Consider the following 14,128-nt stretch of genomic DNA (forward strand, 5'->3'; position numbering starts at 1 on the left):
ACTCAAAAGTTTGTGAAATTTCCTTTGTACCGTAGGAAGTGCCGCTTCCACATTAAGACCTTGCCACCTTGGCACATGTTGTTGCTGAAAATTAACCAAGCCTATCAGCTGATGACGCCAAGTTAAATATAGACTTGACAATAATATAGATACTTCCTGTTTATCACTGAGATTTGAGCAACATTTTAATTTGTTGGTAAGTAGTGGCCAATTTGCCCCAGAAGACAGAAGCGCAAGTACAATGATGGTGCAGAGCCATGGAATACAAATGCATTAATTGTAATATTTGCAGTTTAGCAAATAAACATGACTTGGTTTTGTGTGGGTACTGATGCCGGTGCAGTTCCTTTCAAAATTTGCAATTGATCTGTCTTCAACAGATGATTGTGAGTAGAATGTTTGTTGTTTGCTGCAATGTTCTGAGGTTCTGATGAAGTCAGCTTCACTATTACATTATTTAACTTCTGAAATAAATACTGCCTATTTGCAGACATCGGTGCAGGTTCCTGCTCCACATGCTGGTATCATCGAGGAGCTCCTGGTCCCTGACGGGGGTAAAGTGGAAGGAGGAACCCCTCTTTTTAAACTCAGGAAGATAGAAGGTGGGGTATATCCTGCACGTGGTACAATGTTTTGAAAGAAATTGGAGATAAAAATATGCTTTAAAATAATTTTATTTTCCTCTTTTTTTTCCAGGTGGTGCTGCAAAGTCCAAATCAGCAGCCGCTTCTGCTCCCAAACCAGAAGCTCCAACCCCACCCCCAACCCCAGCGGCAACTGCAGGGGCAATTCCGACCATAATGCCACCCGTGCCACCTGTAAAGACACAACCCATGGATAGTAAACCCGGTGAGTTTTAACGAAAATATATTAGCGTCATACCTCAAATATCTTGTACTCCTTCACGTTGAATCGAGGTCACATCTTAAGCAAAATGACTCCTCGGGTGGCATGCTGAATTCCCCTGTGGGTTGTCTTAGTGGGTTGCCCTCTCACCTCAGATTAAAGGTCTCAGACCACAGTCTCAAGTGCAGTCATTTACAATGACTGACAAGAGAGATTGTATATGAAGCAATCTTGAATGAGAAATAATATGCTCAAGGAACTTGGGGTCAGGCAGCATCTGTGGAGGGAAATGGACAGATGGTGTTTCAGGATGAGACTCTTCCTCTGTACTGGACCAGATGGATGTTCCCAATCTGAAATATCGGGTTGTCCATTTCTCTCCACCCAGTGGATTCTGCCTGACCCGCTAAGTTCCTCGAGCACATTGCTATTAGCAATTTGGATGACACTCCAATGTAATCCTGAAATAATTCTCTATTGTCATGGATCTGATGGAATGTTAAGCCAAGGCCCATCTTTTCTCAGTTGGATGCATTTTCAAAGACAAATATGATTGTCCTGACAGTCAATCATCTTTCTAATAACATCAGCGAAAGCAATCAGACTATCTGGTTAGTTGTCTCATTTTTGTACCTGGGGCCTGCGTGCACGTTCACAAGTTATAGGAGTAGAATTAGGCAATTCGGCCCATCGAGTCTACTCCGCCATTCAGTCATGGCTGATCTCTACCTCCTAATCCTATTTTCCTGCCTTATCACCATAACCCATTACACCCGTTCTAACAAGTTCACATTGGCAATTACATATTCTATTTTTCAATAGAGAACACACTTCAAATGTTTTCTATGGCTTTTATATTATATTGGAGTGTGCTGAGGTCGTGAAAGGTGTGACATTAATGCAAGCAGTTATTTTCCTTTTAAAATATATGGTTATGTTGGCCATCTGGGGACGGACATTGAACCACATGTAACTTTCCAATTGCAGGCGTATGCCGTTGAGACAAAACAGTGAAAACAAAAGGTTGTTAGTCTGGATAATTGGCTGCAATTGACTGTTTAGAATATTTTCTTTACAGTCATGCATCAATTACTTCTAACCTATGTATTTGGTGACTAAAGCAATAAACTATTGGAGGAACTCAGCAGGTTAGGCAATATCTGTGGAGGAAAACTGGACAGGCAATATTCTGGGTCTGGACCCTCTTTCAGACCGTTTGCTTACAGACTTGTTTGTACATAGTGGCAGCATGGTTATGTTGTTTGCTATAACTTTATTGCTTAAATGGGGTTTTGCAATGTTATCTGCAAAATATGAGAATATGAACAGAATTTAAATGATGGTAGAATGAATATTTAGTTTCTAACATTGCCTTGTAATTCTTTTCCCCCAGTATCAGCAGTGAAACCTACTGCCGCTCCTGTTGCACACACAGCCGCAGACATGGGACTAAAAGGTTTCAGAACAGAGCAGAGGGTATGTATGACGAGCCAAATAAAATGGTGTGATATTAGATACAGTGCCCTCCCTAATGTTTGGGACGAAGACCCATCATTTATTTATTTGCCTCTGTACTCCACAATTTGAGATTTGTAATAGAAAATATCACATGTGGTTAAAGTGCACATTGTCAAATTTTATTAAAGGCAATTTTTACATATTTTGGTTTCACCATGTAGAAATTACAGCTGTGTTTATACATAGTCCCCCCATTTCAGGGCACCATAATGTTTGGGACACATGGCTTCACAAACATTTGTAATTGCTCAGATTAAGCTACTTAGCGCAAATTGGAGGAACAATTTGGAGGAGCAGCTTACACCCTAGTAGTATGAATATTGACCTCTAATTTCAAGTAACCCTTGTTTTCCCTATCTCTCCATCCCGCCCCTTCCCAGTTCTCTGACCAGTCTGACTTTCCCTGATTACATTTTATCTCTGTTTGCTTTGTTGTTACCTTCTTCTAGCTAACAATGATCTATTCTACACTTTTTCCTTGATGTCCACCGCCTTTGATATCTTATTCTCACACGTACACTTCCTTATCTCTGTATCTCCCCCTCCCCTGACTCTGTCTGAACAAGGGTCTCGATCCGAAACGTCACCCATTCCTTCTCTCCAGAGATGCTGCCTTTCCCGCTGAGTTACTCCAGTATTTTGTGTCTATGCCTTAATATCTCATTGAGTGACACAATATCAAATTTTATTTGGGTATGTTGCCCTTGAAGCACGTTGGGATGTAATGCAACATGCAAGTTGCTATGTATGTGCAAGTTGTTAACCATTTTAAATGGAATGATTACGTAATTGAATTTCAAATTAGGTAAAAATGAATAGAATGCGACAGCGAATTGCGCAGCGACTAAAGGAGTCTCAGAATACTTGTGCCATGCTGACAACATTTAATGAGATCGATATGAGGTAAGATGGATTCTGTAGCTACAGTCAGCACAAGTCATGCATGGCTATCATTTTCATTATTTTTGTGTGCCTGTTTGTTTGATTGCACAGATTAAATATAAAACCATTGCTTTAAGTGCACTTTACTGCATGATGTCAGGCACAGCAAGTTTTCCGCTCCGAGAATAGTGGAGCTGTGAATGCCCATTATTCCTATTGAGGTTCGGCACCACTATATTGTGTCACTTCTGTAAGCATAAGCGAGAACTGCCGAAACCTATTCATTCTTTGCTTTATAAGCAGACATAGGAAACATGTCACATTGTGTTGGGGAATAGAAGGGTTGTGAGTGACGTTTCTATACTTTTTCTTTTACATCCATTAATGCTTTTCCTGGTTCTCCCCTATTGTAATTGTCGGTAACCAAATTTAGCTTCAACATTGTGACTATTTATATGGATACTGCTGAGGTCACACTATTATGCAGATGGACTGTCTGGAGTTTTCATAGACATGATCTTCAACTTGTAGCTGCACGGTTCAAGGTTTCCTCCAGTTTTGTAAGGACAAGGTGACAACGCTGTCGAATGGTGGCACTGGCATCCATCGTGATGAAGTGTTTGGAGAGGTTGGTTATGACGCATTAGTAATGACCTGGACCCAATTTAATGCACTTGCTATCACAACAGATCAACAGCAGATATAATCTCCCTTGCTCTCCACCGCTTGGACAATGCATGTACATCAGGCTGTTATGCATTGACTACAACTTGGCATTGAATCATATCTTCCAAACTGGGGAACTTGGTTTCTGCTGCTCCCTATTTAATTGGATCCTCAACCTCCTCATCGGCAGACCTCAACCAATATGGATTGGCAGCAATACCTCCTCATTGACCATAGAGGAGCATCTCTAGGCTGTGTGCTCAGCATCATTCTCTACTCCATATCCATAACTCTAGCCAGAGACAGCTCTAACACCACTGATACCCTGGTTGTTGGATGAACAATGGGTGACAATGTGTCAGTACAGGAGGGAGATCGCTGATTCTGGTTGTGGTTCTAGAAAAAACAATCTTGCTCTCAACTTAGTCTGGACCAAGGAGCTGCTTGCTGATTTCATGAAGGGAATTCTGTGGGGTCATGTACCTGGAGAGTGTCAGCAGCTTCAAGTTCCTGGGCATGCACATCTCTATGTGTTCAGTATGTTGCCAAATACACTATTGAACGTCTAGAGGTGTACGGTGGAAAGTATACTGACAGGTTGCATTATTGCGGTGTAGAAATTCGGTGTTCAAGAATGAAAGAGGCTGCAGAAAGTGGAGGACATTGTCTGGTCCATCATAAGAACTGACCTCCAAACAATCTGTATGAAGTGTTGTCCCAATAATGCAGCTAATATCATAAGAGCTGCACCACCCTGACCACAGTCTCTACTTGCTGCCACCAACGGGAAGAAGTTACAGGATCCTGGGAGATATTACCTTCAGGTTCAAGAACACTTTATTCCCATTAATTATCAGGTTCTTGAACCTCCATGCACAACCCTATCTCAACAGCAAAGTACAATGTGCTTTGCACCACTATGGTTCTGCTGCATGCTTTGTTTTTTGCTCTTAGATAATTTAGTCAAGAGAGTTTATTGTCATGTGTCCCAGATATCACAATGAAATTCTTGTTGTGTCTATTGTGCCTGTGAAGCTGCAGTAAGTTTTTCTGGTTCATATCTGGTGCATTATACAGTAAACATTCTCAACCATTGACTTTTTGTGGTAAAATAGTTGTGATTGCCAAATATGTGTTGTAAATCATGATAGCGAAGACATGCTGGGCACAGCAGTGTGGTGCAACATGATGGGCCTTCTCCAGGAACTAATCTAAACCCTGATTTTGCTGCTTGGTCCTCTGCTCTCCTCTTTCCTTGGCCTTTCTGTCTTCATATTAATCTTGTGGAAATGCACACGCAGAAGGTTACAGGGCAATGTGCTGGCTTCAAATTGAAAGTAACTGCTACATCTTGAAAGGTCATTAGGAAATGTTCTTCCAATGCTGTGTGAACTCCATGGCTAACGGGAAAATCAACTCCACTTAACGACAAGCAAGTATAAATATTTGCTCCTAAAGTGCTTTTTATTGTAAGTTGCACAGATTGCATCATGTTAATTTGGGAAAATATTTGTCTCTTGTGTTAGAAATAATGCTTTTAACATTTCTTTTAAGGGTCTAATAAGCCAGTTTTGGTTACAGCTCTTCTGGATAGTGTTGTGTTCTGTAACAATACCTATTTAAACAGATTAGTGAAGAATGCATTTTGCAAGACTAACATCTGCATGGAGACTGAAGAGAAGGAAGAAAAGATGGGGGAGAGAGATAAACCCCCAAGGGAGAACCTTGGTCTTCAAATGAAAGCAGTTTAATGATGAGGCAATGGAATTTTGATGTTGTTAGACCAGAAGATTTTATCATTTCTGGCTCCTTTTCTGGTGTTCTTGCATCTTGGGGATGCATAATAGTGTTAGTTAAGTAATCCTAGATTTAATGAGCTTAAGTGCAGGAAAACAAACAGGGTTAAGGTGAAAACACAGACATAGATGCCTTTTTATTGGGCCAGTGAGCACACTATCCACTTTCACCAGCTTTTAACCATTTCATTGCTAGTTTCATTTGAAATGTTGTGACACATGTACTATCTGCATCTGCAGGGAACTCTTGTCAGTTTAAGGTTTCACCTCAGCGCTAGGATTTGGAACAAGCGTTGCACTTTTCACGTGTTAATCCGGCATCAAATATTCAGGCACCAGTAATGCTGTGGATTGTAAGTTGAGATCGCTGGGGCCTTGTTTGTCTTCATTTGTAGCATGTATATTCTTTGATATATATGAGATGGGTCACAGATTTATTATTTACCTTGGCCAGACTAGGTTTCTTTTGGACAGATGAAAAGCATCAAAATGAAAAGACCTTGTGTGCCTAAGGATTCCATTTCTATTTCTTACTGAGCCAAGAGTAAATAAAGAGCTCCAGTGTGCCTTCTGGGAATACTCTGCCACCCTTATCTACTCCTCACTTGTGCTGTTTGAAATGTCAATTGCAAACCTAGACTCCATTAGAAATTGTAGAGTGTGTATGAGTGGCCTGAAAATCTCATCAAAATTAGTTTCAGCAATTAAAATCAACAGCCTGTCTTGTTAGTAATCATGACATGGTTGATGTACCAGCATCAATTGATCTGGGAAATCAAATCATTTTTAGATTATATATGATTAGTTTTCCTATAACACTTCCGAATATAATGTGACGTTACAGGTTCTCATTAGCTGTCTCATTCCCCGTGTCACAAAGTATTCTGTTTTGCAGTGTGCATGTTGCTCATTTCCCCTAGTATGTAAAGAGTGGATGAGAAAGTGGGATAACGTAGAACTAGCGTGAATCGGTGGTCGGTGTGAACATGATGGGCTGAAGGACTTGTCTCCATGCTGTATCTTTAAACTAAACAAACAAATAACGATAGCAAAAAAAGCTGGAGTAACTCAGCGGGTCAGTCAGCATCAGTGGAGAAAAGGAATAGGACTCGACCTGAAAGGTCACCTATTATTTTTCCCCAGAGATGCTGTCTGACCCGCTGAGCTACTTCAGATTTTTGTGTCTACGGTTAAAACCAGCATCTGCAGTTCCTACCGAAACAAATAAGGATGATTGGTCATGATTAATTAGAAGATCTGTCATGAAATCTAATTCAATTGTGAAAACCAAATTGTTCGAACCTTGTGGAATCGTGAATGAACCTGCAATTGAAATATGTCATTTTGAATATACTGTGGCGGAGATAATAGTTACACCTGAAATATTGATTGTTCTAGAGAGATGCTCACCGCTGGTTTTCAATATTGTTTCCATCTAGATTGTTTATAATATTGGCAACGTTTTTTCGTTTGGTTCATTTCTAAGTTGGGTTCTCATGCGCCTGCACTCAATCTCTTCACTTCTCTTACTATGAATCGACCTCAAGCTTTATTTTGTTTTCAGAAGACTTCTTAATTTATTGAAACAGTCTATAAACAGTCAACAAAATAGAGAGAGTACAGAGGAGATTTACTAGAATGTTGCCTGGGTTTCAGCAACTAAGTTACAGAGAAAGGTTGAACAAGTTAGGGCTTTATTCTTTGGAGCGCAGAAGGTTAAGGGGGGACTTGATAGAGGTTTTTAAAATGATGAGAGGGATAGACAGAGTTGACGTGGAAAAGCTTTTCCCACTGAGAGTAGGGAAGATTCAAACAAGGGGACATGACTTGAGAATTAAGGGACTGAAGTTTAGGGGTAACATGAGGGGGAACTTCTTTACTCAGAGAGTGGTAGCTGTGTGGAATGAGCTTCCAGTGAAGGTGGTGGAGGCAGGTTCGTTTTTATCATTTAAAAATAAATTGGATAGTTATATGGATGGGAAAGGAATGGAGGGTTATGGTCTGAGCGTAGGTATATGGGACTAGGGGAGATTATGTGTTCGGCACGGACTAGAGGGGTCGAGATGGCCTGTTTCCGTGCTGTAATTGTTATATGTTATATGGTTATTATATGCTCTCATTTTGTTTAAAACGAAGTATGGAGAATGTTTAAACTTGTGATTGACACCACCCCAGCCTCCCCCACCTGGTCTGCTGACCATTGCTGCTTCCTCTCCACCTCCCCTCCCTCTCTCCATCACTCCTGAGATGTCACCTGTACGGAGTCCCCTCTTTCCACCTCCCACTCCACCGGCAGCCCCACCTATGACTCTTCATACTGCTCAGGTCAAGGTGATGCTGGACAGACTGAAGCCAGGGAAAGCAGTGGGGCCTGATGACACCAGCCCAAGGCTACTGAAGACTTGCTCTTCAGAGCTGTGTGGTATTCTAACACACCTGTTCAACCTGAGCTTGCGTCTACAGAGGGTTCCAAGGCTGTGGAAAACATCTTGCCTGGTACCTGTCCCAAAGAAGACCCATCCCACTCTCCACAATGACTACAGACCAGTAGCGCTCACTTCACATATAATGAAGACATTTGAGAGACTTGTCCTTTCCTACATCAGGACTAGTGTGTCAAATCAAATGGATCCTTTACAGTTTGCATATCAGCCTAACATCAGTGTCGATGATGCCCTCATTTACATGCTGCAGAGGGTGTACACACATTTGGACACTACTGATGCATCTGTAAGGATTACATTTTTTGACTTCTCAAGCGCCTTCAACACAATTCAGCCCCGACTGCTAGGGGAGAAGATGGAGAAGATGAAAGTGGATCCATCACTGGTACTGTGGTGTTTGGATTACCTTTCCCTCAGACCACAGTACGTGCGCCTACAGAACAGTGTCTCGGGCACCATCTTGAGCAGCACAGGGGCTCCACAAGGAACTGTGCTGGCTCCGTTCCTGTTTACCTTCTACACAGCGGATCTCCAATATAACACCAACAGCTGCTTTTTGCAGAAGTTTTCGGACGACACAGCTGTTGTCGGCCTCATTAAAGGGGGCAATGAGGAGGAGTATAGAGACATAATAAGTAACTTTGTGGAGTGGAGTACACACAATAACCTCCATCTTAACACCAAAAAAACCAAGGAGATAGTTGTGGACTTCAGGAGGGGGAGGAGGAGGACTCAAGCAACACCAATCACCATTAAGGGCACTGAGGTGGAGGTGGTCGCTAACCACAGGTACCTTGGGGTGCAGCTTGACAGTGAGCTGAACTGGAAGTGTCATATGGAGGCGGTGTACAGGAAGGGACAAAGCCGACTGTATTTTTTAAGGAGGCTGAGGTCATTTAACATCTGCCAACCCCTACTGTGCAGTGTCTACCATTCAGTGGTGGCCAGTGCTCTGTTTTTTGCTGTGGCCTGTTGGGGAGATGGCGCCCGCATAGCGGACAAAAACAGACTGGACAAGCTAATCAGGAAGGCTGGCTCAGTGGTCGCGGCTGAGCAACGAACGGTCCAGCAGGTGGCAGAGGCCAGAACTCTGAACAAACTGGGTTCAATAATGACCAACCCCACTCACCCACTCCATGCCCTGAAGGTGATCAAGAGCAGCATCTTCAGTCAGAGGCTGATTGCACCAATGTGCAAAACTGAGAGACATAGGAAGTCCTGTTTACCAGCTGCTATAAGGTTATATAATGCGCATAAATAACTGCACTTTTTTTTTTTTTTTTTTTTTTTTAATTAATTGTATTTTAACTTGTATTTTAACTTGTATTTTCACTTGTTAAGTATGGAAGCCATTTGAGGAAATGTGTGGTGTTATGTCTGTCTTGAAGCTGTCGTGGCACTGTAATTTCCTGTAAAGGATTATTAAAGGTATAATCAATCAATCAATCAATCAATCAAATCAATTATCTTATGTTGAATAGTGGGTAGAAATCTGCCTGCCGTGAGTTGCCGTGCTAATCAGCGCTGTGTGGGAAAACCCTACTGACACTCGTGCTTCGTGGAACGGTTTAGTTCCAAAGACCATATTTGGCAAATTGCTTTTCTTTTCTTTGCAGCAACATCCAAGAAATGAGAACCTTGCACAAAGAAACCTTCCTCAAGAAACACAACATGAAGCTAGGTTTCATGTCTGCATTTGTTAAAGCGTCCAGTTTTGCACTGCAGAATCAGCCAGTGGTAAACGCTGGTGAGTGAACATAGTGGATGGGGTTTAATATTGCCACACATATTTGGGCGACAAGGTGGGGCAGCGGTAGAGTTGCTGCCTCACAGCGCCAGCGACCCGGGTTCGATCCTGACTACGGAAGCTGTCTGTATGGAGTTTGTACTTTCTCCCCGTGACCTGCGTGGGTTTTCTCCAGGATCTCCGGTCTCCTCCCACACTCCAAAGACGTACAGGTTTGTAGATTAATTGGCTTCGGTAAAATTGTAAATTGTCCCTAGTGTTTGTGTGTAGGATAGTGATAGTGATAATGGTGATCGCTGGTTGGCGCAGTGTCGGTGGGCCAAAGGGTCTGTTTCCGCACTGTATCTCGAAAATAAATATTTGAGCAAAAAGCAGTTAAAGTCTACTTCCGATTCTCAGAACACTTCAGTGTAATGGTAGAACCCAAGGATCTACATCAAGGCAGGTGGAGTCGTTGTTCAGTAGTTTAAATGAAGAAAGGTTGGGTGAATTTAGAAAAGAGTTGGCTAATAAATAAACCACTGTAATTGTCAGGGTAATCCCTCCCAGCCATTTAGACTGGAATAAGTGTTCCCCCTCCTATTTCGAAACATAAAGCTGCCAGTATTTCACAATGAGATATCGGTAATGAAAGTGAGCAGTGGAAAGGTGCAGATTTCTGACTGATCCTCAGAGCGATACCCATAATGAAAATCAAAAAACTGAATATGGAAATCTGACATAAAAAACGGCAAATGCCAGAGTACAGAAGAAAGGTTTTTGACCCGAAACGTTAACTATTTATTTTTCCATAGATGCTCCCTGACCTAGGTTTTCCAGCATTTATTGTTTCCATTTCAAACAGCCATAAAGTTCAGTTTATTGGTGAAACTTTAAATGCAAACTGCACCTTGCAACAGCATATTTTCTTTATTGTTAGACTTAGTGATATAAAATCAAATATCGATCTCTGGAATTTTTGTCTTTGAAGGCAGCAGCTTTTTATTTAAAATATAGAATAACCCCTATGGCCCTTTTCTTGCTGCAACTGTTCCATGCCAAACCCTGTACCATGATGCACACCAAGATGTATTCCTAGACCTCCTGCTTAAGCTAGAAACAAAAAGAAAATTGAGAAACGGGGTAAGATATTTCTGTAGTAATGAGTTGAGGCTTGGAATCACTTTGACATTGTGGCTAAGATAGACACAAATTGCTGGAGTAACTCAAAGGGCCAGGCAGCATCTCTGGAAAAAAAGGATGTGTGACGTTTCGGATCGGAACCTTTCTTCAGACTGAAAGTAAAGGGGGGGGGAACAGGAGGTAGGAAAAGGCCAGAACAAATCCGGGCCGGCAACAGATAACCGAGGGTGGAGCCTATAATGACCCATTGGCGGTTGGGAAGAGGTGATAAGGAAGCGATGCAAGGATACGGACAGCACTGGTAGAAAATTTCGAAGTGCAAAGAAATTGGAGACTTTCAAAACTGAATATTTGGAAAATGTCGTGAATAGACTCCATCTTAGAATTTAAATATTTAGCTTGGACCGTTTTGCAGGAAGTCTCTTCATCAATGTAGCTAAACTATCCCCTCAGCATATGATTCCATTGGAATGTATCACTTTTAAAAAAAATTAAAGAATTAGTTCAATGTTTTTATTTATTGTTGCTGTCTAGTTATTGATGATACAACCAAAGAAATGATCTACAGGGACTATATTGACATCAGCGTAGCCGTAGCTACACCAAAGGTAAGCATTTGTTTTGGTCTGAATTAGTCATAGGGGAGGGATAGAATAGTTATTAACTTCTGTGCATTAACACAGTTTGTGCTTGAAGTATGTTGTGCACCAGTTAGATTAAGGGGGGGAGGGGGGACGTAGTAACAGAGGCTGGGAGGTGATAATTGGAGAACCAAGGGCTGCAGATTCTGGAATCTCTAGGAAGGGAAGGTGAAGAGTGGAGCTGAATGAGGTTGGCAAAGGGGAACAACAGAGGACAGGAGGGGTGAGCAGTGGGAGAGGGGATCCAGTGGGCAGTGGGCAGATGGATTAGTGGGAAAAGAATCGTGGTGATAGGGGTTTTATGGAAAGAAAGGAACGAGAGGTGGCTCAGCGGTAGAGTTGCTGCCTTACAGTGCCAGTGACCCAGGTTCGATCCTGACTACGGGTGCTTGTCTGTACGGAATTTGTATGTTCTCCCCGTGACCTGCATGGGTTTTCCCCCAGAGCTCCGGTTTCCTACCATGATCCAAAAACGTACAGGTTTGTTAATTGGCTTGGTTAAATTGTAAATTGTCCCTAGTTTGTGTATGATAGCGTTAATGTGCAGGGATCGCTGGCCGGCACGGACTCGGTGGGCCGAAAGGCCTGTTTCCGCACTGTATCTCTAAACTAAACTGTAAAGAAATGAACAGAGAGAGACCAATAAGGACCATGGTTACCTGAAATGGGATAATTTGATGTTCACCTTATAAGGGTTGTAGGCCAGGGTAAATATGAGGTGCTGTTTCTCTAGTTGCATTTTAATTACTATATTGATAGGAATGGACTTTTTTGTTTGTTCTGGCCAAAATTATTTATTTTGATTTACATATTCATTTTCTTAAATCTCTGAGGTAGAAAGAGCTTGAAATATTTACTTCAGTAATAGGCAGAACAATGTGTAATTTTATTTTATCTTCCATCCATAGGGGCTGGTGGTACCTGTAATCCGAAATGTTGAAAACATGAACTATGCTGATATTGAGAGAGCAATCAATGAGCTAGGAGAGAAGGTGATTGTTAAAGCATTTTGTGTTCCAATATTATCAGGCACTTGTTCACATTTACGGCATCCACTGTCCAATTCTGGGAACAATACTTTGGGGAAAACTGTGTAGATGTTGGCAATGGTGTAGAGGAAATTTACTGGAATAATTCCTAAGATGTAGGACTTAATTTACATGAATAGACCAATTAAACTGAAGTGATTGTTCTTTGGTCAGAGGGGATTGAGGAGCCCTTAGAAAGGTATATAAATGTGTGAGCAGCATCAACAAATTATCTGTAGAGAAATCTTTCACACTGAAAGCAAAGATCCTATAGCGGAGCAAGATAGGCTACTCCTGCGAAATGCAATGAGTTGACGTGTAGTACGCTACGGAGGGGATCCTGGGCATTTTTCCCCGCCCATTTTAGTAACCGGTACCTACCCGACCCAACTCGCAGTGTAATCAACGTTGCGAGGGAACAGTTTTTGTGCGTGATATAGGGTTAGATTCATAATTCTGTTAGTTCATACTTCTGTTAATTCTTGTTAAAGAATAAAATGTTTATAAACACACATACATGAATGTGATATAAATGTATATAATCATATAACACACACAATTATATTTCTTCTGATTTTTATATCCAATGATGAACTTTATTTCAGACTAGACAAGTGACATTAAATAATAAACATTGTAAATCTCCCCGCAATTTCACACACACTAGGCCCTATCCCACCCCTCAACTCTCTCTCCCCCCCCCCCCCCCCCCATGCTCTCTGCACCACGGCCCCTACCCCACCTCTCTCCCAAAGATCTTATAGCGGAGCTCCGCTATAAGATCTTTGCTCTCTCCCTCCCCCGGCCCTACCCAACCCTCCTGCGCCACCACTATCCCACTTGCACTACTCCCCTCCTCTCTCCCCGCTGCCCCGGGACGCGCACCCCCCTCTCCCCGGGACGCGCACCTCCATCTCCCCGCTGCCCCGGGCCGCGCACCCCTTCCCGCGGCCCCGGGCCGCGCACCTCCCTCTCCCCGCCTAGGCCCCAGGCCTCCCCGCTGCCCCGGGCCGCGCACCCCCCGCCTAGGCCCCAGGCCTCCCCGCTGCCCCGGGCCGCGCACCCCCTCCCCCCGAGCGTCAAAGACTTGCGAAGATACGGGAGCGGAGGCGGAAGCGGGAGCAAAGATCCGATCTTTGGCCGGAAGCAAGATGGCGGAGGCTGGTTGCTAGAATGGGTCCTATAATCACCCATGAATCTGCCCATGACCGTACTACGTGTTTTGTGTAGGAGTAGGCCATCTTGCTCTGCTATAAGATCTTTGCTGAAAGTGTCAAGAACCGTATCGCTTATTTCCCTACCACACTGGAGGCCATTGAATAAGTCGAGTTTATGTTGATTCATAGCATAATCCCATTCTCCCACAAATTTTCCATGAAGCCTACTCTACCCACATTCCCATCAACCTTACCACCCAGTTCTTTGCATGTACGTTTCG

General features: G+C 42.7%; 1 protein-coding gene across 1 annotated transcript in view; it reads left to right on the plus strand.

Annotated features, from left to right (window-relative positions):
* dlst (dihydrolipoamide S-succinyltransferase) overlaps positions 1 to 14,128 on the plus strand; it is a 36,780-nt gene that overhangs the window by 19,946 nt on the left and 2,706 nt on the right. The window contains exons 7-13 of the mRNA XM_033027659.1: positions 491 to 602; positions 697 to 849; positions 2,240 to 2,322; positions 3,170 to 3,267; positions 9,769 to 9,899; positions 11,556 to 11,629; positions 12,571 to 12,654. Coding sequence (XP_032883550.1) covers positions 491 to 602; positions 697 to 849; positions 2,240 to 2,322; positions 3,170 to 3,267; positions 9,769 to 9,899; positions 11,556 to 11,629; positions 12,571 to 12,654 — 735 coding nt within the window. The remainder of the gene's footprint in view (positions 1 to 490; positions 603 to 696; positions 850 to 2,239; positions 2,323 to 3,169; positions 3,268 to 9,768; positions 9,900 to 11,555; positions 11,630 to 12,570; positions 12,655 to 14,128) is intronic.

This window comes from Amblyraja radiata, chromosome 9 (assembly GCF_010909765.2).
Source record: "Amblyraja radiata isolate CabotCenter1 chromosome 9, sAmbRad1.1.pri, whole genome shotgun sequence".
NCBI classification, from domain to species: Eukaryota; Metazoa; Chordata; class Chondrichthyes; order Rajiformes; family Rajidae; genus Amblyraja; species Amblyraja radiata.